The sequence below is a fragment of the Neoarius graeffei genome, chromosome 15 (assembly GCF_027579695.1).
Source record: "Neoarius graeffei isolate fNeoGra1 chromosome 15, fNeoGra1.pri, whole genome shotgun sequence".
NCBI lineage: Eukaryota > Metazoa > Chordata > Actinopteri > Siluriformes > Ariidae > Neoarius > Neoarius graeffei.
In genome coordinates this window covers 56,051,059-56,078,596 of record NC_083583.1, presented here as the reverse complement: position 1 = coordinate 56,078,596, position 27,538 = coordinate 56,051,059, and the positions used below count along the sequence as shown (strand labels likewise).

Below are 27,538 nucleotides of genomic sequence, written 5' to 3'. Positions count from 1 at the left end.
TCTGTTAAATAAATAACTTTAAAATAACATTTAAACTCTTAAAAATATATACCAGTCAGCCATAACATTAAAACCACTGACGAAGTGAAAAACATTGATTATCTCCTTAAAATTGCACCTGCAAAGGGGTGGGATATTAGGCAGCAAGAGAACTATCAGTTCTCAAAATTGATGTATTGGAAGTAGGAAAAATGGCCAAGTGTAAGAGCGACTTTGACGAGGGCCAAATTTTGATGGCTAGACGACTGAGTCAGAGCATCTACAAAACAGCAGGGCTTGTAGGCTGGTATGCAGTGGTTTTGGTACCTATCAAATGGGTTCCAGTGAAGGACAATTGGTGAACAAGCAACAGGGTCATGGGCACCCAAGACTCAGTGATGCATGTGGGGAGCATAGGCTAGCCTGTCTGGTCTGAGCTCACAGAAGAGGTGCTGTAGCACAAATTGCTGAAAATGTTGATGCTGGCTATGATAGAAAGTTGTCAGAGCACACAATGCATTGCAATTTGCTATGTATTGGGTTGCGTAGCTGCAGACTAGTCAGAGTGCCCATGCTGAACCCTGTCCACCACCAAAAGCACCTACAATGGGCACATGAACGTCAGAACTGGGCCATGGAACAATGGAAGAAGGTGGCCTGGTCTGATGAATCACATTTTCTTTTACATCATGTGGACAACACGGTGTGTGTGTGTGTGTGTGTGTGTGTGTGTGTGTGTGTGTGTCATTTACCTGGGGAACAGATGGCTTCAGGATGCACAATGGGAAGAAGGCAACCTGGCAGAGGCAATGTGATGCACTGGGCAATATTCTGCTGGGAAACCTTGGGTTCTGGCATGTTACCTTGACACGTACCACCTACCTAAACATTATTGCAGACCAGATTCACCCCTTCATGACAACAGTATTCCCTAATGGCAGTGGCCTCTTTTGGCAGGATAATACACCCTGCCACTCTGCAAAAATCGTTCAGGAATGGTTTGAGGAACATGACAAAGAGTTCAAGCCTCCAAATTACCCAGATCCCAAGCTGGTTGAGCATCTGTGGGATGTGCTTGATAAACAAGTCAGATCCATAGAGGCCCCATCTTGCTGCTTACAGGACTTAAGGATCTGCTGCTAATGTCTTGGTTCCAGATACCACAGCACACCTTCAGAGATCTTGTGGAGTCCATGCGTTGATGGGGCAGTGCTACATAATATTAGGTGCTACATAATATTAGGCAGGTGGTTTTAATGTTATGGCTGATCAGTATATATATATATATATATATATATATATATATATATATATATATATATATATATATATATAAGAGTGACAGTACCAGTCAAAAGTTTGGACACACCTTCTAATTCATGGTCTTTATTTTTATTAATATAATATAATATGGATTACTACAGTTGTGGAATAGGGCTATTTACTGTATTATTATTATTATTATTATTATTATTATTATTATTTACTGTTTGATCTTGAACGCATTAAGAAGGCAAGAAATTGCATTAATTAACTTTTGACGAGGCACCTGTTAATTGAAAAGCATTCCAGGTGACTACCTTGTGAAGCTGGTTAAGATAACGCCAATAGTGTACAAAGCGTCATCAAGGTAAACAGTGGCTACTTTGAAGAATACATATATATACACAAGTCTAAATCGATAAGAAAAATGTACGTAAAAATAAAGCAGTGATTTGTAAATTTACTTTGACTTGTATTTCATTGTAGACAGTATGAACCCAAGATATTTCATGTTTTGTTGGTCAACTTCATTTCATTTGTCAATATACATCCATTCCTGCATTTCAGGCCTGTAATACATTTCAAAAATTCAGGGCTAGTAATGAGGTAAAACAATTCAATAATGATGTGATTTGAAACAGGTGATGTCAACATGTGATTGTAATCATGATTTTATACAAAATCAGTATCCAGGAAAAGCCTAGTCTTTGAGGAGCAAAGGTGGGCCGAGGATCTCCAGTTTGTCAACAAATGTGTGAGAAAATTATTGAAATGTTTAAAAACTGAAATATTCCTCAAAGAAAGATATGAAGGGATTTGGATATTTCACCCTCTACAGTGCATAATATCAATAAACGATTCAAAGAATCCGGAGGAATTTCAGTACGTAAAGGGCAAGGGCTCAAGCCTAAGCTGAACATCCGTGATCTCCGATCCCTCAGATGGCACTGCATCAAGATCCATCATTCATCTCTAGCTGATATAACCACATGGGTTTGGGATTACTTTGGCAAACCTTTGTCAAGCTACAATATGGAGCTACATCCACAAATGGCAGTTAAAACTTTACTGTGCAAAAAGGTAGTCTTATATTAACTGTGTCCCAAAGTGCCGTTGACTTCTCTGGACTCGGCGGCATCTGGGATGATGGATCATCACACAGTGGAAATGTGTATTGTGGTCAGACAAATCAATATTCCAGGTCTTTTTGTAAGAAATGGACGTCATGTCCTCCTGATCAAAGAAGAAAAAAGACCATCAACAAATCCAAAAGCCAGGGTCTGTCATGGTATGGGGTTGTGTCAATGCCCTTGGGAAAGGTAACTTAAATGTCTGTGATGGCAGCATTAATGCAGAAAAGTACACTGAGATTTTGGATCAACCTTCAAGACAACACTTTTTTTCCCAGGGGTATTTCAACAAGACAATATAAAACCACGTTCTGCACACATTACAAAGGCAGGGCTGTGGAAGAAGAGGGTGCCTGTCCCTTCTGTCCCCAATAGAGAATGTGTTCATGAAATTTGAAATGGAAAATATGACAACTGACAAAACGCTTCATCACTTGGTGTCTCATCTCATCTCATTATCTCTAGCCGCTTTATCCTGTTCTACAGGGTCGCAGGCAAGCTGGAGCCTATCCCAGCTGACTATGGGCGAAAGGCGGGGTACACCCTGGACAAGTCGCCAGGTCGTCACAGGGCTGACACATAGACACAGACAACCATTCACACTCGCATTCACACCTACGCTCAATTTAGAGTCACCAGTTAACCTAACCTGCATGTCTTTGGACTGTGGGGGAAACCGGAGCACCCGGAGGAAACCCACGCGGACATGGGGAGAACATGCAAACTCCACACAGAAAGGCCCTCGCCGGCCACGGGGCTCGAACCCGGACCTTCTTGCTGTGATGTGACAGCGCTAACCACTACACCACTGTGCCGCCACGGTCCCAACTTAAAAAAAAAAAAAAAATGTTGCAAGAATCAAAATGAAATGTGTTTATTTGGGGGGAAAAAACGATAAAGTTAATGAAGTAAAACATCAAATAATGTGCTGTTGTATTGTTTTGAGTGCAAATAATTGTTTTTGGTTTTAATTTCAATTTCAACATGGATACAGTGTACAAGTAGACATGTTAAATTTCCTCTCTTCTATAGGCTCAGGGTTTTGTTTTGTTTTTTTACAAGTAGTTATATGGGGCGGCACGGTGGTGTAGTGGTTAGCGCTGTCGCCTCACAGCAAGAAGGTCCGGGTTCAAGCCCCGTGGCCGGCGAGGGCCTTTCTGTGCGGAGTTTGCATGTTCTCCCCGTGTCCGCGTGGGTTTCCTCTGGGTGCTCCAGTTTCCTCCACAGTCCAAAGACATGCAGGTTAGGCTAATTGGTGACTCTAAATTGACTGTAGATGTGAATAGTTGCTTGTCTCTATGTGTCAGCCCTGTGATAATCTGGCAACTTGTCCAGGGTGTACCCTGCCTCTCACCCATAGTCAGCTGGGATAGGCTCCAGCTTGCCTGCGACCCTGGATGGATGGATGGATGGATGGATGGAGTTATGTATATGAAAGTGTCATGGATGGTAACTGTTGAGATGTAGATGGAAACTGTACAGGTTTGGACATGAATGAAACAAGAACAAATTTGTTTGAATCCTTTAAACAGACAGAAAGAATCGATTCAGTGAAGTGAGTCGGAGGCCCGTCATTAGTTGCAGTCGTGTGCTGTCATCACCCGGTGATGTAGAGCCTCTCCTGGAGCCAGAGCATTTTTTAAGGATTTTCCACTAGGAGACCAACTGGTCTGGGCAATACAATCACAGGCCCCAGAGTCCATGCGGCTGCACCGCTGCAGCATATTCTGTGATGCAAAATGGTTCACCAATCACCATACAGACAAACACACTACAGTGACTACACAGCTATCAAGAGCAATTACCAAGCACACATGTTATGTCAAAGACACTCAAAGTTACACAGTAATGACATCGGATTCTGACATCAGCCATCTCAGTAACCAAATTTTAGTTTTGTATTTCTTAACCAACATGATCTTGTGTGTATATCTTATAACATAGATCTTCGTTTTCCTTGTACTTACATGGTACTTGGTTAATTAATTGCAACTGATTGAACCAAGGGCGGCACGGTGGTGTAGTGGTTAGCGCTGTCGCCTCACAGCAAGAAGGTCCGGGTTCGAGCCCCGTGGCCGGCGAGGGCCTTTCTGTGCGGAGTTTGCATGTTCTCCCCGTGTCCGCGTGGGTTTCCTCCGGGTGCTCCGGTTTCCTCCACAGTCCAAAGACATGCAGGTTAGGCTAATTGGTGGCTCTAAATTGACTGTAGATGTGAATAGTTGCTTGTCTCTATGTGTCAGCCCTGTGATAATCTGGCAACTTGTCCAGGGTGTACCCTGCCTCTCACCCATAGTCACCTGGGATAGGCTCCAGCTTGCCTGCGACCCTGGATGGATGGATGGATGGATGGATGGATGGATGGAGTTATGTATATGAAAGTGTCATGGATGGTAACTGTAGAGATGTAGGTGGAAACTGTACAGGTTTGGACATGAATGAAACAATAACAAATTTGTTTGAATCCTTTAAACAGACAGAAAGAATCGATTCAGTGAAGTGAGTCGGAGGCCCGTCATTAGTTGCAGTCGTGTGCTGTCATCACCCGGTGATGTAGAGCCTCTCCTGGAGCCAGAGCATTTTTTAAGGATTTTCCACTAGGAGACCAACTGGTCTGGGCAATACAATCACAGGCCCCAGAGTCCATGCGGCTGCACCGCTGCAGCATATTCTGTGATGCAAAATGGTTCACCAATCACCATACAGACAAATACACTACAGTGACTACACAGCTATCAAGAGCAATTACCAAGCACACATGTTATGTCAAAGACACTCAAAGTTACACAGTAATGACATCGGATTCTGACATCAGCCATCTCAGTAACCAAATTTTAGTTTTGTATTTCTTAACCAACATGATCTTGTGTGTATATCTTATAACATAGATCTTCGTTTTCCTTGTACTTACATGGTACTTGGTTAATTAATTGCAACTGATTGAACCAAGGGTGGCACAGTGGTGTAGTGGTTAGCGCTGTCGCCTCATAGCAAGAAGGTCCGGGTTCGAGCCCTGTGGCCGGCGAGGGCCTTTCTGTGCGGAGTTTGCATGTTCTCCCCGTGTCCGTGTGGGTTTCCTCCGGGTGCTCCGGTTTCCCCCACAGTCCAAAGACATGCAGGTTAGGCTAACTGGTGACTCTAAATTGACCGTGAGTGTGAATGGTTGTCTGTGTCTATGTGTCAGCCCTGTGATGACCTGGCGACTTGTCCAGGGTGTACCCTGCCTTTCGCCCGTAGTCAGCTGGGATAGGCTCCAGCTTGCCTGCGACCCTGTAGAACAGGATAAAGCGGCTACAGATAATGAGATGAGATGAGAACTTGGTTTAAAATGTGGTCTCCCAGTGAAGCTGGTTTGGCATTGACTAGGTGACCAAATCTGGCCACCTGTTAAAAAATGCTCTGCCTGGAGCCTTCAGGTCCCAGAGAACTGCTTCAGCTTTTTTTCTTTTTTTAATCTCAGAAACTAACCCTTTTCTCAGGTCACGTGACAGGAACAATCATCAAACAGCCTATTAATAATTCGTTTTTAATGACTCCTTTTATTAGACATAAGAATTAATAAGATGTTAGCTATTTTTTCCTCCTTGTACAAAGAAAAAAAAATTTTTTTTTTAGTCTCACTTGACTTCTTAAGCCATTGGGTAGGACTGGATTTAAAGTTCACTTGGTAGCCAGGCTCTTGCACTGCACACTGACTCCTGTTCCAAAAAGATTCATCCGATTGTGGATTTTTTCTCTCTGTCCCGTGTCTGTCTGGAGAGACTTCTCCGCCTTCCCATCTCTCTCCCTGTCCCTCCTCCCTCCTTCTTTTCCTGAGCCGGAGCATCTCACACATTCGTGCCGCAACTCCATCCAGCAGCGCACATCCCTTTCCTTGAGAATAAAGGCTATAATAATAAAGAGGATTTAAAAAAAAAAAAAAGAAAAAAAGGAAAGAGAGGGACAAGGAACGCAACACGAGGCAAGCAATGCAATCTTTTGATCATGCCTCATTGCGCGTGAGAGCGAAGCAGGATGAATTTGATCTGCCCCGGGCTCTTGGCGTACTTCTTCTCCTTAGGATTGTACCAGGCGATGCTCCAGTGCATGATCGTGCCGGTCCACTCGCACCCGCAGCCGTGCCGCGTGCTCGCCCAAATCGGTCACACCGTGCGCCTTGGCGTGCTCCTGCCTTCCCGGCGGCCCGTGCGCGTGCGAGCCGCCTTGGACCGTGCGCTCAGTGCCATGGCCGAGAGCGGAAGCCACTTCCTGCCCTACAACCTCAGTCTGGACGTGGTAGCGCGCGAGCCGGCCGACGGTGACCCTGAGTCGCTCTTCCGGTGCGTGTGCCAGTCCATAGTGGTGCAGGGGGTCTCAGCAGTGCTGGCTTTCCCCCAGAGCCAGGACGAACTCGTGCAGGTGGAATTTATGTCGTCGTTTTTGGAAATCCCTTTCGTGAGCATCATAGAGCACGGAGAGCCGCTCAGCACCCAGGTAAAGTGTCTCCGGCTGTCCTTCAGCTCCACAGCCAAAATGCGTAAAGACGAAGTGGGCATGTTTTGCACGAATTGAAAACAGTCCTGAATTAGGACCTTGTATGGTCATGCCCTAGGAAATAATAATAATAATAAAAATCTAAGTTTATTATTATTATTATTATTATTATTATTATTATTATTATTATTATAAAACGCTGTGTGTTTGCGCGCCAGTTGGAGCCAACTGTTGCCAGGCGCGCGCGCGTACATGCACTCATGCATGCACTCATGCATGCACGCATGCATGCATTTCCCCTAAATATTCAACTTTCGTAAACAGGGCGGTGTGTATTTCACTAACTAAGCTGACCCTGTGTACGTATCAGGTCTGCAGCTGTGCATCCGTCATCCAGCTGTTATGTAGCCACATCCCCGACAGGCTATTGGATAAGACTTAGCAGCATCAGATATTTATTTTTGCACATGGATAATGTTGCATGTTGTGATGAGGAGGAAAAAAAAACCCTCCCCTGCATCAATCTATTCTAGACTGCTGTTAGGTAGGTGCTTTACATAGCTATAATCACAGCATGGCCTTGTCCTTGACTTGTTCTCATTTGGCGCTGCCTTATTGACCCAGCAGACTTAATATCATTTCTTCAAGAGCCAAGTATTGGGTGCTCTGTGTGTTGCACCTGTACTGGCTGTATTGTGTAGCTACTGCAGGACCTGGCATGCCTCGGTACATCAAAACCACTTACATCACAAGCTACTTAAAGAAATTAAAATGGGGAGAATCTCACACACTGTAAATCTTACGGTACAGCTGGCTCCAGGGAAAGGCCCCACATTTGTTTGTTTGATATCCGCTCATTAAAATCACTTTTGTACTGTTTTTTGGTTCACGCACACACACAAAATAACAGACTGCTGTGTGGGGTTTTTTTGTACTGCATTATTTTATTTCTTTAATCCTTCTCAATAAAACCACTTTGGAGTCGAGTTCGGTGTTTGTGGACAGTTCAGCAGCTTTGAACTATACTGCAGTCTGAAAATGCAAAAGCCGTTTAATTCAGAGCTTCTGAAAGGGCTTTTCTCATGCCGTTACGGGATGAGCTACCGTATGATCTAGTGAAGCCGCTGCTCGGTGTAGAAGTGCATGAGATGCTGGAGCACTTTTACCTGGATATGATCCTATGCTCTATGAGGAGTGTGTTACTGAGGTGTACCCTACTGACCAGTTACTTACTATCTATCTGGCATTTCACTGCAGTGACGTGGCCACTTTTTCTTCCAGCCATCAAAGTTTCTAGGGAGGAATTACAGTAGTGGTTTCCCGTTACTTTCTACTGGATTATTATAGAGGTTTTCTTCTCTCAGCCATTAACCATTCACACACACATTCACACCTATGGGCAATTTAGTGTAGCCAGTTAGCCTAACCGTGTCTTTGGACTGTGAGGGAAACCGGAGCACGCAGAGGAAACCCACACAGACACAGGGAGAACATGCAAACTTCGCACAGAAAGGCCCCCATCGGCCATGAGGTTTGAACCCGGAACCCTCTTGCTGTGAGGCGACAGTGCTTAGCCACTACACCGACACCACCGTGCCGCCCCGACCAGTTACTACATACACTAAATAAATAAGACTGTCACATGATGCTGATTTATTTCTCATTTCATGTTCATGTATATTGAGAATAGATCCATGGAGAATGCAGGCACTTTGGAGTAACGTGTCAAAGTTAACAATGCCAATCCTCGCTATAAAGCCAAAATGTTCATTTTATTGTCCTTTTTAGTATCAAAAGTCAGAAATTTTGAATTGCATTACATTACAGTACGTTACAGGCATTTAGCAGACGCTCTTATCCAGAGCGATGTACAACGAGTGCAAAAGTCAGGTAAATGAAGTGCTGAACTTCTAGATGAGAAAGTTCTTGTGCCAACTGAACAAGTGACAGCAATACCTAGTGTAATAATCTGTTCAAGTATCAATATTTACAGTGCCTTGCAAAAGTATTCATACCCCTTGAACTTTTTCACATTTTTCCACCTTACAACCACGAACTTAAAAGTTTTTTATTGAGGTTTTATGTCATAGACCAACACAGAGTAGCACATAATTGTGAAGTGAAACGAAAATGATAAATGGTCTTCAAAATTTTAAACAAATAAAAATCTGAAAAATGTGGTGTGCATTAGTATTCAGCCCCCTGTACTCTGATACCTCTAAATACAATCCAGTGCAATCAATTGCCTTCAGAAGTCATCTAATTAGTTAATAGAGTCCTATTGTGTGTAATTTACTCTCAGCATAAATACACTTGTTCTGTGAAGGCCTCAGTGGTTTGTTAGAGACCATTGAAGAACAAACAGCATCATGAAGACCAAAGAACTCACCAGACAGGTCAGGGATAAAGTTCTGGAGAAGTTTAAAGCAGGGTTAGGTTATAAAAAATATCCCAAGCTCTGAACATCTCAAGAAGCACTGTTCAATCCATCATTCAAAAATGGAAAAAGTATGGCACAACTGCAAACCTACCAAGACATGGCCGTCAACCTAAACTGACGGAGCGAGCAAGGAGAGCACTGGTCAGAGAAGCAGCCGAGAGGCCCATGATCACTCTGGAGGAGCTGCAGAAATCCACAGCTCAGGTGGGAGAATCTGTGCACAGGACAACTATAAGTCGTACGCTCCACAAATCTGGCCTTTTTGGAAGAGTGGCAAGAAGAAAGCCATTGTTGAAAGACAGGCATAAGAAGCCATGTAGGGGACACAGCAAACATGTGGAAGAAGGTGCTTTGGTCAGATGAGACCAAAGTTGAACATTTTGGCCTAAATGCAAAGCGCTATGTGTGGCAGAAAACTAACACTGCTCATCACCCTGCACACACCATCCCCACTGTGAAACATGGTGGTGGCAGCATCATGCTATGGGGATGCTTTTCTTCAGCAGGGACAGGGAAGCTGGTCAGAGTTGATGGGAAGATGGATGGAGCTAAATACAGGGCAATCCTGGAAGAAAACCTGTTGGAGGCTGCAAAAGACTTGAGACTGGGAAGGAGATTCACCTTCCAGCAAGACAATGACCCTAAACATACAGCCAGAGCTACAATGGAATGGTTTAGATCAAAGAATATTCATGTGTTAGAATGGCCCAGTCAAAGTCCAGACCTAAATCCCATTGAGCATCTGTGGCAAGACTTGAAAATTGCTGTTCACAGACGCTCTCCATCCAATCTGGCTGAGCTTGAGCTATTTTGCAAAGAAGAATGGGCAAAAATTTCAGTGTCTAGATGTGCAAAGCTGGTCGAGACATACCACAAAAGACTTGCAGCTGTAATTGCAGCAAAAGGTGGCTCTACAAAGTATTGACGCAGGGGGGCTGAATACTAATGCACACCACATTTTTCAGATTTTTATTTGTTTAAAATTTTGAAGACCATTTATCATTTTCGTTTCACTTCACAATTATGTGCTACTCTGTGTTGGTCTATGACATAAAATCTCAATAAAAAAAAACTTTTAAGTTCGTGGTTGTAAGGTGGAAAAATGTGAAAAAGTTCAAGGGGTATAAATACTTTTGCAAGGCACTGTAACCAGCCAAGGAAACAAACCAACCATATAAAGTATAACTAAAGAACTCAAAACAGCTAAGCCCAGGCTAGACAGTACACAGCCTGGGTTGGTCAAGGCTGAAACACGGTTATACAGTGGGCAGAAAATAAGGGCAGAGGTGCAACCTGAAGAGGTGAGTCTTCAGTCTGCACTTGAAGGTGGGCAGTTCTGACCTCAATGGGAAGGTCATTCCACCAACAGGGAACCAGGACAGACAGCAGTCTTGAGCGGGCTGGGCAGGAGCAGAGAGGAGGAGGGGCCAGGCGACCCCTAGGTTCTTCGTACTGAGTGAAGGACACCTAGAGATGTCCCCCAGGGAGATGACAATCTCCGGGGTGGAGAGGATGGAGCAGGAATATAGATTACCAATCATGGTGAATGACACAGGCTAAGTTCCATCTTTCTTTCATCCACATGTTAATGATTTTAATATTCTAGACTCTGAGAAAAATAAAAAAAGTTGCTTGTGGGTTCTTTGGATAATTAATGGTTCTTAGCTTCCAACAAAGTTTGTACTTGGTACCTTTGCGAGAGGGAAACAGTGTTGTTGCAGCACAACTCTAGGGGGACACCACAGGTTAGAGAAACAGCTTTGGGACCAAAAGGTCGCTAGTTTGATTCCCTAGACCAACAGGATTGGCTGAAGTGCCCTTGAGCAAGGCGCCTAACCCCCAAGTGCTCTGGCAAGTGTGGTGGTGTACCTTGTGTCTGATTAGCCAAAGAAAAACTGATGATGTGGTTATCAGTTTGGGCAGGTAACCTGGCCATCCGTCCATCCATCCATCCATCCAGCCATTATCTGTAGCTGATTATCCTGTTCTACAGGGTCACAGGCAAGCTGGAGCCTATCCTAGATGACTATGGGTGAGAGGTGGGGTACACCCTGGACAAGTTGCCAGGTCATCACAGGGCTAACACATAGAGACAAGCAACTATTCACATCTATGGTCAGTTTAGAGCCACCAAGTAACCTAACCTGCATGTCTTTGGACTGCGGGGGAAACCAGAGCACCTGGAGGAAACCCACGCAGACACGGGGAGAACATGCAAACTCCACACAGAAAGGCCCTCGTTTGCTGTTGGGCTTGAACCCAGGACCTTCTTGCTGTGAGGTGACAGTGCTAACCACTACACCACCGTGCCACCCTGTAACCTGACCATAATATAAATAAATAAATAAACAGTGTTGTAGAAATTTACATCGAACCTTTAAGGGTTCTCCCTGAGGGAAACCTGAAGAACCCCTGACTTTAGTGTGCTCAGGCACAGTGTACCAAAAAAAAAAAAAAAAAACGAGAAATACAGCAATCTATACATAAACCTGCCATGAATAATCACATCACATCACATTATCCCTAGCCGCTTTATCCTTCTACAGGGTCACAAGCAAGCTGGAGCCTATCCCAGCTGACTACGGGCGAAAGGCGGGGTACACCCTGGACAAGTCGCCAGGTCATCACAGGGCTGACACATAGACACAGACAACCATTCACACTCACATTCACACCTACGGTCAATTTAGAGTCACCAGTTAACCTAACCTGCATGTCTTTGGACTGTGGGGGAAACCCGAGCACCCGGAGGAAACCCACGCGGACACGGGGAGAACATGCAAACTCCGCACAGAAAGGCCCTCGCCGGCCACGGGGCTCGAACCCAGGACCTTCTTGCTGTGAGGCGACAGCGCTAACCACTACACCACCGTGCCGCCCGCCATGAATAATATAAAATATAATTAGTCATAAAGATTTGGATGTTTTATATATACCTTGTAATATTTGTACACTTACAAAAATAGTATTAATTTACAAAGAAGTACAAAAAAAAGAATGATAATCTATTTGAGAGAAAAAGGCTATAATTAATTATTATTAATTAAACTATAATTAATTATTATTAATTATTTATTAATAATTAATTAATAATTATTAATATGATGGGAACAAAGAAGAAGATTTTCTGGTGAGTCCTTACACAATTTGAATCTCATCTCATTATCTGTAGCCGCTTTATCCTTCTACAGGGTCGCAGGCAAGCTGGAGCCTATCCCAGCTGACTACGGGCGAAAGGTGGGGTACACCCTGGACAAGTCGCCAGGTCATCACAGGGCTGACACATAGACACAGACAACCATTCACACTCACATTCACACCTACGGTCAATTTAGAGTCACCAGTTAACCTAACCTGCATGTCTTTGGACTGTGGGGGAAACCGGAGCACCCGGAGGAAACCCACGCGGACACGGGGAGAACATGCAAACTCCACACAGAAAGGCCCTTGCCAGCCACGGGGCTCGACCCCGGACCTTCTTGGTGTGAGGCGACAGCGCTAACCACTACACCACCGTGCCGCCCCCACAATTTGAATATTAGATATTATTCTATAGGCCTGTATTTGAGCTCATTATGATTCCTTCATTATTTTTCTACATAGCAAAAAGCAACATTGATTCAGAAACATATAAATTGTGCCCGTAGGTTCTGACAGTGTGTGTCTTGAAGCACTGACCCAGAGTGTGTAGTTTCCTCGGACACAGCAGCATTAAGGTCAAGCCATAAATCTCAGTGGGAAAGTAACAGGGATGTGAATTCAGTAGAGGGCAAATGGGGTTACTTTACTGTATTGTAAAGATGGTGCTCCTTTTTTTTCCGTAACAATGCTTGCCCCGGATCAGTCCGAGTGCATCAGCAGCTGGTTTTCAAAGCAAGGTTTTTGTTGTGTAAGGTTAGCTTTGGTCAGCAGCTATCTTCTTATATATCATATTACATGACAAGGTTGTGAACAGCATTTTCATAACATGTACAGGCTATCGAAAATTGAGCAAGCACCATGAAATGGTATACAGTGCTGAGCGTAAATGAGTGCACCCCCTTTGAAAAGTAACCTTTTAAACAATATCTCAATAAACACAAACAATTTCCAAAATGTTGACAAGACAAAGTTTAATATAACATCTGTTTAACTTATAACGTGAAAGTAAGGTTAGTAATATAAACTTAGATTACACATTTTTCAGTTTTACTCAATTTAGGGTGGTGCAAAAATGAGTGCACCACACAACAAAAACTACTACATCTAGTACTTTGTATGGCCTCCATGATTTTTAATGGCAGCACCAAGTCTTCTAGGCATGGAATGAACAAGCTGGCGACATTTTGCAACACCAATCTTTTTCCATTCTTCAACAATGAGCTCTTTTAGTGACTGGATGCTGGATGGAGAGTGATGCTCAACTTGTCTCTTCAGAATTCCCCAAAGAAAATAATTTCTTTACACCACAAAGGTGAAGGCTACAAGAAGATCAGCAAAGCTTTACTTATCAGTCAGAATACTGTAGCAAAAGTGGTACAAACATTTAAGAAAGATGGAACTGCAACCATCTCACAGAGACGTCCAGGTCGTCCACGGAAGTTAACACCTCGACAGGAGCGTCTTCTGATGAGAAGGGTTGAAAAAAAATCGGCATGCAAGTTCACTGCAGTTACCTAAAGAAGTAGAAAGCCAAACTGGGGTGACTATTTCCTGTGACACAATACAGCATACACTGCAGAGGAATGGCATGCATGGATGCCGTCCACGAAAGAAGCCTCTCCTAAAGCCCAGGCACAAAAAAGCCCGCCTAGAGTTTGCCAGGGCCCATGCTGACAAAGATGAAGACTACTGGGACTCTATACTCTGGAGTGATGAGACCAAGATAAATGTTTTTGGAACTGATGGCTTCAAAACTGTATGGCGTCACAAAGGTGAAGAATGCAAAGAAAACTGCATGGTGCCTACAGTGAAACATGGTGGTGGCAGTGTCCTTATGTGGGGCTGCATGAGTGCTGCTGGTGTCGGGGAGCTGCATTTCATTGACGGCATCATGAATTCACAGATGTATTGCTCTATACTGAAAGAGAAGATGCTACCATCACCCCGTGCCCTTGGTCGTCGTGCACTTTTCCAACATGACTAAACACACATCTAAGGCCACTGTTGGATTTCTGAAGAAGAACAGGGTGAAAGTGATTCAGTGGCCGAGTCTGTCTCCTGATCTGAACCCAATCGAACACCTATGGGGAATTCTGAAGAGACAAGTTGAGCATCACTCTCCATCCAGCATCCAGTCACTAAAAGAGGTCATTGTTGAAGAATGGAAAAAGATTGATGTTGCAAAATGTCGCCAGCTTGTTCATTCCATGCCTAGAAGACTTGGTGCTGTCATTAAAAATCATGGAGGCCATACAAAGTACTACATGTAGTAGTTTTTGTTGTGGGGTGTACTCATTTTTGCACCACCGTAATTTGAGTAAAACTGAAAAAATGTATAGTCTAAGTTATATTATTAACCTTACTTTCACGTTATAAGTTAAACAGATGTTATATTAAACTTTGTCTTTTCAACATTTTGGAAATTGTTTGTGTTCATTGAGATAAATGTTACTTTTCAAAGGGGGTGCACTCATTTACGCCGAGCACTGTATTGTGCATGATGTACATTAAAAAAAAGTGAATAAGAAACAAAAAAACTATGATGGTACTCAGATTTGGTCATACATCCTGAGAAAAGGAAAAGGCTTCCGTCGAAGTTTAGCAGTGTAAGCGGTTTCAGGTAGAATCTTTAATCCTTTAAGGTCCCAGCCTTTTCAGTTATTTGTCTTAAAGCATATTCTTTGGTGACGAATGTATATATATATATATATATTTAAACTATTAGAAAAGGAATGTAGTTCTGAGATGGAGGAATGTGGATGTGAGCTTGTACCTGCTCACACGTTCAAAGGGAAGAAATGTAACAAATGTGAAGAATCTTTAAGCTGGAGACTTTTCTTGGAGTGTGACTGGATTTTGTAATGTTCTGGGGTTTTTTTTTTTCGAATGTGGTGTTTTTCAATACTGATGAACCCATCGCACATTTACTACGTTTCCTGCCTCCAGCAAACCTGGTATCGTTTTAAGTACATCATAACTATATTCTAACAAGAAAAACACTCAGCTCTGCAGATCTGCAGTTCAAGGAGACTCCATGACCAGAATTGAGAAACACTGCCCTCATCGATTTATCATCTTTATTCATATTGCAGAAGAACAAGCTACCAATCGGAAGGTCAATGAATATTTTTGGCATATATTTATGGTTCGTAGAGGAATGCTGAGGGGAAAAAAATCAATGAATTTAATCAAAACTATGAAAGCCAATTATCTTCCAATACTGTCTGGTCTGTTCAGGAAAGCACACTCTCAGAGGAATGATTTATTTTCTGTGAATGTCAGTGCACATACTTCATCACTTTCTACAAGGTGGTATCAAGTTTTTATTTTCTCCCCAAGCATGGAAGTAGGTACTAGTGTAACAGGGTTGGGGTGTTCAGTGATCTAATTACAAATTGTTCCTACAGCTTGGATGGAATTGGTATTTTGGGTTGGTAGCGTGTAGAAGAGTTGCACAGTGCAACATGAAATATAAGGAATTATACTGTCAGAAATAGGGGCACAGTAGGAGTCCATTTCTGTCCCCCAAGGTACAGTCGACACTAATGTAACTCCTAGGGCTCATTATTGGAACTCAAGGCAACTATGTGTACCTTTTTTCAGACCGAAAAGGTACTTATATGTTCCCAAGCAGTATATAAAGGGTACCTGAGAGGGTCCTGCCCCAGTGACAACCCATTGTACCCCTAAAGGTACAACCCCGATTCCAAAAAAGTTGGGACAAAGTACAAATTGTAAATAAAAATGGAATGCAATAATTTACAAATCTCAAAAACTGATATTGTATTCACAATAGAACATCGACAACATATCAAATGTCGAAAGTGAGACATTTTGAAGTTTCATGCCAAATATTGGCTCATTTGAAATTTCATGACAGCAACACATCTCAAAAAAGTTGGGACAGGGGCAATAAGAGGCTGGAAAAGTTAAAGGTACAAAAAAGGAACAGCTGGAGGACCAAACTGCAACTCATTAGGTCAATTGGCAAAAGGTCATTAACATGACTGGGTATAAAAAGAGCATCTTGGAGTGGCAGCGGCTCTCAGAAGTAAAGATGGGAAGAGGATCACCAATCCCCCTAATTCTGTGCCAACAAATAGTGGAGCAATATCAGAAAGGAGTTCGACAGTGTAAAATTGCAAAGAGTTTGAACATATCATCATCTACAGTGCATAATATCATCAAAAGATTCAGAGAATCTGGAAGAATCTCTGTGCGTAAGGGTCAAGGCCGGAAAACCATACTGGGTGCCCGTGATCTTCGGGCCCTTAGACGGCACTGCATCACATACAGGCATGCTTCTGTATTGGAAATCACAAAATGGGCTCAGGAATATTTCCAGAGAACATTATCTGTGAACACAATTCACCGTGCCATCCGCCGTTGCCAGCTAAAACTCTATAGTTCAAAGAAGAAGCCGTATCTAAACATGATCCAGAAGCGCAGACGTCTTCTCTGGGCCAAGGCTCATTTAAAATGGACTGTGGCAAAGTGGAAAACTGTTCTGTGGTCAGACGAATCAAAATTTGAAGTTCTTTATGGAAATCAGGGACGCCGTGTCATTCGGACTAAAGAGGAGAAGGACGACCCAAGTTGTTATCAGCGCTCAGTTCAGAAGCCTGCATCTCTGATGGTATGGGGTTGCATTAGTGCGTGTGGCATGGGCAGCTTACACATCTGGAAAGACACCATCAATGCTGAAAGATATAACCAGGTTCTAGAGCAACATATGCTCCCATCCAGACGACGTCTCTTTCAGGGAAGACCTTGCATTTTCCAACATGACAATGCCAAACCACATACTGCATCAATTACAGCATCATGGCTGCGTAGAAGAAGGGTCCGGGTACTGAACTGGCCAGCCTGCAGTCCAGATCTTTCACCCATAGAAAACATTTAGTACATCAAAAAACAGAAGATACTACAAAAAAGACCTAAGACAGTTGAGCAACTAGAATCCTACATTAGACAAGAATGGGTTAACATTCCTATCCCTAAACTTGAGCAACTTGTCTCCTCAGTCCCCAGACGTTTACAGACTGTTGTAAAGAGAAAAGGGGATGTCCCACAGTGGTAAACATGGCCTTGTCCCAACTTTTTTGAGATGTGTTGTTGTCATGAAATTTAAAATCACCTAATTTTTCTCTTTAAATGATACATTTTCTCAGTTTAAACATTTGATATGTCATCTATGTTCTGTTCTAAATAAAATATGGAATTTTGAAACCTCCACATCATTGCATTCCGTTTTTATTTACAATTTGTACTTTGTCCCAACTTTTTTGGAATCGGGGTTGTACAATAATCAGGGTTCTCACTAGGCCTTTTCAGTGTATTGGGCCGATATACAGCGTTTCCTTAGCGCTATGCCCACAGTATTGCCGACACACCTGTACAAGTTGCCGCTACATTAATAAAAAGACTTGTCAATCTTGAAAATGTGGTCTTTTGTTTAATTTTCTCTTGTTATCGCATGCAGTGGTGACGGCGCGCCACCATGCAAATGTTCTACATTCGGACATACTCCACTCCCCATCCAGTGCATAGCTGCCCGAGTAGCTCCGTGTGGAGATTGTCACTGATCATGCAAGTCCGGTTTACCTCCTTCTTTATGCTGTTTTTGCGGTAAAGTGCCATCCGTATTAAGAGGCGCTTACACACCATGCACGTAACACGTGCCGGTCCCCGAGTTAGATCTGGATAGTCATGGATTGTCATGTATTGAATGGCTGAGGCTGAAAATAAAGCTGACACTTGGTGAACATCAACTGGTTGTTTTATTCTTATTCCATAAATATGTCACTAATATAGTTGAACGTTAATTATAATAAGTCTTCAATCAAGAACAATCACAGCAACTTTTGGCAAAAGATAAATAAATACAAATCTCATTAACATTACAGAAAAAGAGTGAATTTCAGGGAGGTCTGCAAATGGCAGGAAATGCACTAGATTGCAGCTCCGAGCATGTAGAACCCATGAGCTTTCAGGGGCCTAAGGCGGCCCCCGAACCCCTGGCCATTATGACTGGTGCCACTACGCTGATATTTTGGTCTAGTTCGAACCCTGAGTAATGTACTTTATTTTCTGAGAGTGCAGCGGCTACATGACTACAAATGTTTACTATTCAAACAGTAATTCAAAAGCATAGCAAACTAGACAACTAGTCATCTTTTCCATAGTTAACGCAAAAACTTTTTAACGACGTCTCTGTTTTTTAGGCTGATTTAAATTTCTACAGCAATGAACATATCAAACTGCACTTCACTGAACAGGCTGCAAATTACATTTCTGGCTTCAGTGCTTTATTGATAAACAGGCTACCCTGCTAACAAGCATAGAAACCTGACAAAAGTATTAGAATATGAATTTCATCCTGTATATTTTAATTATACTATTTATTTTAAGTATATAAAAATTACATAATGCCCCCTCCCCCCCCACCCGTAAACGTGATTTATAAAGTTACATTTCGTCAGTGTTTTTCTTGGTTTTGCATTTAAAAACATAATTTGAAAATTACTGTTTATAGCATTGAGATTTAAAAAATCAGAGCCATAAATACAAATCTCAAACACTGAAAAGCTCAAGAATGCAGAATTTATGTAAATTAGGCTCAAAGACGAAGCATCTGCGATTCTCAGGGAAAAGTAGATGCCTTCAGTGAGGTCAAAAAATTAAAAATGTTATTATGTTCTGCTCAAATAGCAAGTTTTCTACAGTAAAGTTAAACGCTCAGTGCTTATATGCCTGTAGGTAACGTTCTATGCTAATGTTAGCTTTTTTTTTTTGGTCAGCATCCAACAGCCGAAGTTAGTTGCTTGAATATGACAATGACATTCTCTATTTCAGTATAGAACATATAAACCGGGGCGGCACGGTGGTGTAGTGGTTAGTGCTGTCGCCTCACAGCAAGAAGATCCAGGTTCAAGCCCTGTGGCCGGCGAGGGCCTTTCTGTGCGGAGTTTGCATGTTGTCCGCGTGGGTTTCCTCCGGGTGCTCCGGTTTCCCCCACAGTCCAAAGACATGCAGGTTAGGTTAACTGGTGACTCTAAATTGACCGTAGGTGTGAATGTGAGTGTGAATGGTTGTCTGTGTCTATGTTTCAGCCCTGTGATGACCTGGCGACTTGTCCAGGGTGTACCCCGCCTTTCGCCCATAGTCAGCTGGGATAGGCTCCAGCTTGCCTGCGACCCTGTAGAACAGGACAAAGTGGCTACAGATAATGAGATGAGAACATATAAACTTAACCTCATTATAGTTCGTACTTTAACTTTTGGCTCCATGTAACCCTACTCCATGTCTTTTCACTTCGCTTCATGGATGTGTACATGACCAGATGACTGTGATTGGCTAAATGCTGAGTTCAGCCACTTTGAAAGCAGCTTTTTCTGGGGATCCCAGATGGTTCACATATGTTTCATCTAGTTAGAGATTCTTAACCCATAATTTTCAATTATAGCTTTCTTTAAGGTAAATTTTACCCCTAGTACTGTATGAACACTGGCAAAAATGTACATTTATTAAATAGACCACAGGGGAAAAAATACAGTCTATAATGTACTGTATATGTACTTTAATATACAAAATTCATATTTAAATACTTTTGCCAGTTTACAAATTTCATAAAGTTAGTGGAATGAATGTGTAAAATAATAGATCTGTGTATCATAACACACTTTTTAAGATGCCAGTCCTTAATCTTCTGGATGTACTGGTGGCTCTGCTGAAACCATTGATTTTGAAACTGAGTGTGCAGCTTGGCAAGGAAGCTCTTTAAAGCTTAATAATGGATGGAGGATGTAATGTCTACAGCAGTGTCTGGGAAGTTTTTCCACTGTGCTCAACTTTGGCCTGAGTACCATCAAAAACTAGTCTGGATTGGCGTCTGTGAGCTGGCATATGCCACTGATCTGACTTGAACACGATACCAGCACAGTGCTGGCCACAAAAGAATTCACAATGCCACAGTGCAGGGTTTTATTTAAATTTTATTTAACTTTAAAGGACAACAAAAAGGGCGGCACGGTGGTGTAGTGGTTAGCGCTGTCGCCTCACAGCAAGAAGGTCCGGGTTCGAGCCCCGTGGTTGGCGAGGGCCTTTCTGTGCGGAGTTTGCATGTTCTCCCCGTGTCCGCGTGGGTTTCCTCCGGGTGCTCCGGTTTCCCCCACAGTCCAAAGACATGCAGGTTAGGTTAACTGGTGACTCTAAATTGAGCGTAGGTGTGAATGTGAGTGTGAATGGTTGTCTGTGTCTATGTGTCAGCCCTGTGATGACCTGGCGACTTGTCCAGGGTGTACCCCGCCTTTCGCCCGTAGTCAGCTGGGATAGGCTCCAGCTTGCCTGCGACCCTGTAGAAGGATAAAGCGGCTAGAGATAATGAGATGAGATGAGGACAACAAAAAATTACAACTACGATTCCAAAAAAGTTGGGACACTGTGCAAAATGTAAATTAGAACAGAATGCAGTGTTTTGCAAATCATTTTTGACATGTATTCAATTGAATACAACACAAAGACAAGATATTTAATGATAAACTTTGTTGTGGGTTTTTTTCTTTCTTTTTGTAATTATACACTCATTCTGAATGCGATGCCTGCAACATGTTCCAAAAAAGTTGGGACAGGGGCATGTTTACCACTGTGGGGGAATTTTTAAGCCATTATTCATCATAAGTACACTAGATCGCTGTGAAATTCTTTCTTAACCCATCTGGGGATGTAAACACACATACTGTGCTGCAGTGCCTGGGGAGCAGTTGGGGGTTTGGTGCCTTGCTCAAGGGCACTTCAGCCATTCCTGATGGTCCAGGGGCTCAAACCAGTGACCTTTTGGTCCCAAAGCTGCTTCTCTAACCTTTAGTAGTCCATGGTGCCTTTTTTTTTTAATTAACGACACCTTTTCTTAGAACAACACTCAGTAAGCATAAGCATTTGGGAACTGAGGACACCAATTGTTGAAGTTTGAACATGAAATTCTTTCTCATTCTTGCTTGATATACAACTTCAGTTGCTTAACAGTCTTCGATCTCAGTTGTCATATTTTGTGCTTCATAAAGCACCACACATTTTCAATAGGAGACAGGCAGGCCAGTTGAGCACCTGCACTCTTTTACTACAAAGCCATGCTGTTGTAACATGTGCAGAATGTGGCTTGGCATTATCTTGCTAGAATAAGCAGGGATGTCCCTGAAAAAGACATCATCTGAATGGTACCATGTTGCTCCAAAACCTGTATGTACCTTTCAGCATTAATGGTCCCTTCATAGATGTACAAGTTATCCATGCCATGGGCACAAACGCACCTCCATATCATCACAGATACTACTTTTTGCTGGTAACAATTTGGATGGTCTTTGATTTCCAAAAACAATTTGAAATCAAATGTGGACTCATCAGACCACAGCACACTTTCCTACTTTCTGTCAGTCCATCTCAGATGAGCTCGGGCCCAGAGAATTCAGCGGTGTTTCTGGATGTTGATGATATTTGGCTTTTGCTTTGCATGGTAGATGTTGCTTTGCATGGTAAAGGTTTTTAATGCAGTCCTACGTTAGGGATTGAATGTCACAAGTTTCAGTGTGGTTTTCGGTCTTGCCCCTTACGTGCAGAGATTTCTTTGGATTCTCTGAATATTTTGAAGATATTATGGATTGTCGATGGTGAAATCCCTAAATTCCTTGCAATTGCACATTGAGAAACATTGTTCTTAATCTGTTGAACTATTTGCCCATGCAGTTTTTCACAAAGTAGTGAACCTCACCCCATCCTTGCTTGTGAATGACTGAGCCTTTCCAATTACCAGTTAACCTGTAGAATGTTCCAAACAGGTGTTTTTTGAGCCTTCCACAACTTTCTTTTGCCTTTTGTTGCCCTTGTCCCAGTTTTTTTGGAATGTGTTGCAGACATCAATTTCAGAATAAGTGTCAAAAAGTCAAGGTCCCTCTCGCACCAGAATCTGGTCTTCCCAGGCAGTCTCCTGTCCCAGTACTAACCAACTCTTTAAGGCAAATGAGTGCGGTGCCAATCTCTGTTTCCATAGCCCTCAGCTTCTTGCCTATACAGCTGGGGGGGCTGTTCCTCTGGTAACCACAAGAGTTTGATTCCCCATTCACATCTGTATTGCAGCGTGCCTTGCCAGATGGTAGTAGGTGCCATTTTTATGATGGTCTTTGGTATGACCCGACCACAAGTAGAACTCTCAATCTCCCGGTTGAGAGGCGGACACGCTAACCACTAGGCCAACTCACGGTTCAGAATGAGTGTATGTTTAGAAAAAAATCCAATAAAGTTTATCAGTCTGAACATTTAAATATCTTGTCTTTGTCTTGTATTCAGCTGAATATAGGTTGAAAAAGGATTTGCAAATCATTGCATTTTATTTTTATTTATGTTTTACACAACGTCCCAAGGCGGCATGGTGGTGTAGTGGTTAGCGCTGTCACCTCACAGCAAGAAGGTCCTGGGTTCGAGCCCCGGGGCCGGCGAGGGCCTTTCTGTGTGGAGTTTGCATGTTCTCCCCGTGGGTTTCCTCCGGGTGCTCCGGTTTCCCCCACAGTCCAAAGACATGCAGGTTAGGTTAACTGGTGACTCTAAATTGACCGTAGGTGTGAATGTGAGTGTGAATGGTTGTCTGTGTCTATGTGTCAGCCTTGTGATGACCTGGCGACTTGTCCAGGGTGTACCCCGCCTTTCGCCCGTAGTCAGCTGGGATAGGCTCCAGCTTGCCTGCGACCCTGTAGAAGGATAAAGCGGCTAGAGATAATGAGATGAGATGAGACATTTCCAATGTCGACTCATGCAGTTGACTGTAGTGTTGACTTCATCTTTTTTGAAATATTTTCAGATTATCAAAGTACATTTATAAGGGTACTTCAAAAAGTTCTCGGTTTCACCTGAAAACAAAGGGCGTAACTCCCATTTTGGGGCATAACTGTATACTATAAAGTCTTATATCACTGTCCACAAAAACTCAAATGAAAGAAGCAATCAACGAAGAAAGGAGAGGAAAGCTTCAAGTTGGCATGCTGTTGCTCCAGGACAATACTCCCATCCACACAGAACAGGTGGCAGGGGCAGCCAAATGTGTCTTTGAACTGTTGCCCCATGCACCTTACTCACCCGACCTGGCACCACCTGACTCCTATCTGTTTCCCAAACTGAAATCCCACTCGCGCGATTGCCATTTTCAGAGTAATGATGAAGTCATGCATGCTGTTGAGAAGTATCAGGAGGCTCAAGATGTGATCATCTTCCATGAAGGGATGGTGAAGCTTGAACATCGGTGGACCAAGTGCATTGACATTAAAGGAGATTGTGCTGAAAAATAATGCAAGAACAATCTTTCTCCTGTGATGTTTTCTGATTGAGGCTGAGAACTTTTTGAAGGACCCTCGCAGACTGCTTTTTATTCTCTGTCTGCATCTGCTTCACTTTTTTTTTTCCAACAGTCCAAATTAACCAACATCCACAGTGCACCAAATAGTGAATGTATTAATACGGTAGATTAGTTTCTGCAACCCCTAACAGGAATACTCGGTGTTATTTAACTTTATGTGAGAAAGACGCTGTCATGACAGGTCATGCAGTTAAAAGTTTTTACACCCCTATGCATTCATAGGTTTTTCTGTATTTTGACTTTTCTACGTTGTAGAGCAATACTGAAGACATCAAAACCATGATGGAACATATGAAACGTATATGAAATTATGTGGTAAACAAAAAAAGTGTTCCATATTTTAGATTCGTCATAGTATCCAGCGTTTACCTTGATGACGCTTTGCACACTATTGGCATTGTCTTAACCAGCTTCACGAGGTAGTCACCTGGAATGCTTTTCGATTAACAGGTGTATCTCGTCAAAAGGTAATTAGTACAATTTCTTGCCTTCTTAATGCGTTTGAGATCAAACAGTAAATAATAATAATAATAATAATAATACAGTAAATAGCCCTATTCCACAACTGTATTGGGCAATTCCATGTAAATGTCAACCTCACCATGCAAAAATAAAGCAACATGTAATACATCAAAACCACTCCCAGAGATATCACCTAGGCCTGTATTTTACAAATGTGAATAAGTTGAACCAATTTGTCACAAGAATTGTTCCCTTCGCCTTATTATGTCAGTCTTTCTTTCTTATAATGTAAAACCCAAGCTAAAATCAACTTTGATCATGTACAATTCTATATTATTGCCACAAGCCACAGAAATGTATGCTAAAATCCACAAAACAGCAAAACAATAGCCATCCTAAATATTATTTAAGAACTTTGATAGTTTTAGCTGATATTTAGAGAGTTTTTCAAAGGGTTATGGTGGTTAAATTGCTGATTTTCTAAACATATGCCATGTCTATTTCAGACGCGTCACATCCATAACGGAATTTCGTCACATCCATAACGCTGACTTTTCCTTCCGAAACTCTGCATGAAATACAAAATATTTTAAACGAAGATTTTTTAATATTCACCTTGGACCCCTCTATCAAATGGATATCTCCATTTCGACATTAGGTTTACAATCTCACAGAGTTTGATAAAAATGTAGTGTCACCCAAGAAAAGTGATACTTTTTCTGTCACATCCATAACGCATCTTTTATTGGCATTTTCTGGCATGCCCTAGATGTACTATGGGAATTGTTCTTGTTCTATCACTTCTCCAGTATGGTACAGCCTTAAAATATGCAACACCTGTTTAAATACTGGGGGACAATAAAACATGCACTGGGTCATTTGTTGCCATTTTGAGTTCAAGTGTCACGTCCATAACGCTGGAATTGCTCATTAATCCATATTATGTCAAGAACCGCTCGACTAAGTAAAGAGAAACGACATCCATCATGACTGTAAGACACGAGTGTCTTTTAATTAATAAAAATAAAGAAAAAACAGTGAATTAGAAGGTGTGTCCAAACGTTGGACTGGTACTGGTACTCTCACCACTGACCTTGACATAGTTCTGCCTAATCCTGGAAGTAACACAATCATGCTAAATATTACAGAAAGCGCCCATCTGGCTACGTGGCAGCCGCTTACTGAACAGAAGCCAGTCAGGGTTTGAGAAGCAAAGTCCTAATAAGTATAAAATTGAAGGAGACCTGGAAAGGGACATTGAAGAAACTAGTGGAAGATAAATCATCATGGCACGCAGGTGTGCGAGAGCGATAGGAAGAATTGCCTTCTGGCCTGGAGGCTTCACAGAGAGATATCTGGCCTTGACAGAAGGCTGATTGCATGAACATCCTGCTCTTGCTGAAGCTGTACTTGTGTATTTTGTGTACAGTCAGGCAGCTGATTAAGTTTGATGTTTCCGTCCATGTTGAAGCTAGTGCCTTTCTTCTATAAGAGCACACATTTCTTAAATATCTCAGCGACTGGAGATGAAAGACAAACCACAAAAAGCTATTCTCACCAAGTAAATTGCATGCAACAAGATCTGACACCATCACTGGACCACTGTCTTAACAAATAAGAGTTTGTTTCTCAACAGAGCATTCTTGTTCTTTTCCCTCATTAGAATGTTACTCTGGTTTTGTTTTTTTTTGTCATTGGAGGAATGATTAGCCGTTAGCCCAATATACAGTGACACCAGCTAGCCGGCCATATTGATCTGACCTCGACTTCACCACGGTCCAAAGGATGCCTCATCCTGTTAGTTATGAATCAAAGTTTAAAGTTTTCTATCTTTACATGAAAGGTCTCAGATCAATACTCTCATTTGTTGTTTTATTGATCCCAGACATAGGAATTAATTAGCACAGCGTTTACGTTCATTCATCTTTAAAAGGATGGCTACTCTTGGGACGACCACTTACAGATAATGAAGCAATGAAAATGTAACGGAACAATAAGCAGAAGGACCTATTAAGACTTTTTCATATCACATTTGTACATAAGCATTACTTTATTTTCCCCAACATAATGTGGTATCATTTAAAGCTCCATTAAATTCTTCCCACTGTTTGCATAAGGAAGGCAGTGTTTTACAAAAACAGATCATCTGATGAAACTCTGTTTACTTTGTATTTATCTTTGCATGCAATCCGATGCATCTGCTAAAAGGATAATCCGCTGCAGGATGTTCCAGCAATGAAAAGCTTGTGCTACAGGATCCTGTAGCTGCTTTGTGTGACATGATTTTGCCAGAAAAGATCAGCTTTAAATCATAATTTAAAGTTTTATGTAAATAGTGTATGATTGATAAAAAACTGATCTTTTGGAGTAAATTAAATGTTAGTGCATTACAGTGGCACAGAGGTGCGTCACATTACAAAATGACTCCAACACAAAACAAAAGGAACCAAAATATGAAAACAAAATGACTCCAACATAGGCTCCAGCTTGCCTGCGACCCTGTAGAACAGGATAAGCGGCAACAGACAATGGATGGACAGATGGATGGATGACTCCAACACAAACCAAAATGACCCCAACACACACCAAAATGACTCCAACACAAAACAAAAGGAATCACAATATGAAAACAAAATGACCCCAACACAAAACAAAATGTCTCCAACACAAACCAAAATGACCCCAACACAAACCAAAATGACCCCAACACAAAACAAAATGTCTCCAACACAAACCAAAATGACCCCAACACAAAACAAAATGTCTCCAACACAAAACAAAATGACCCCAACGCAAAACAAAATGACCCTAACGCAAAACAAAATGACCCTAACGCAAAACAAAATGACTCCAACGCAAACCAAAATGACTCCAACACAAGCCAAAATGACCCCAACACAAAACAAAATGTCTCCAACACAAACCAAAATGACCCCAACGCAAACCAAAATGACCCTAACGCAAAACAAAATGACCCCAACACAAAACAAAATGACCCCAACACAAACCAAAATGACCCCAACACAAACCAAAATGACTCCAACACAAACCAAAATGACTCCAACACAAACCAAAATGACTCCAACACAAACCAAAATGACCCCAACACAAAACAAAATGTCTCCAACACAAACCAAAATGACCCCAACGCAAACCAAAATGACCCCAACGCAAAACAAAATGACCCCAACACAAACCAAAATGACCCCAACACAAACCAAAATGACTCCAACACAAACCAAAATGACTCCA

The 27,538-nt window shown here is 42.2% G+C and overlaps 1 protein-coding gene across 1 annotated transcript in view; it reads left to right on the top strand.

Annotated features, from left to right (window-relative positions):
• The first annotated feature begins 6,353 nt into the window (after positions 1 to 6,353).
• grin3bb (glutamate receptor, ionotropic, N-methyl-D-aspartate 3Bb) overlaps positions 6,354 to 27,538 on the top strand; it is a 149,079-nt gene continuing 127,894 nt past the window's right edge. The window contains 1 exon segment of the mRNA XM_060941675.1: positions 6,354 to 6,842. Coding sequence (XP_060797658.1) covers positions 6,354 to 6,842 — 489 coding nt within the window.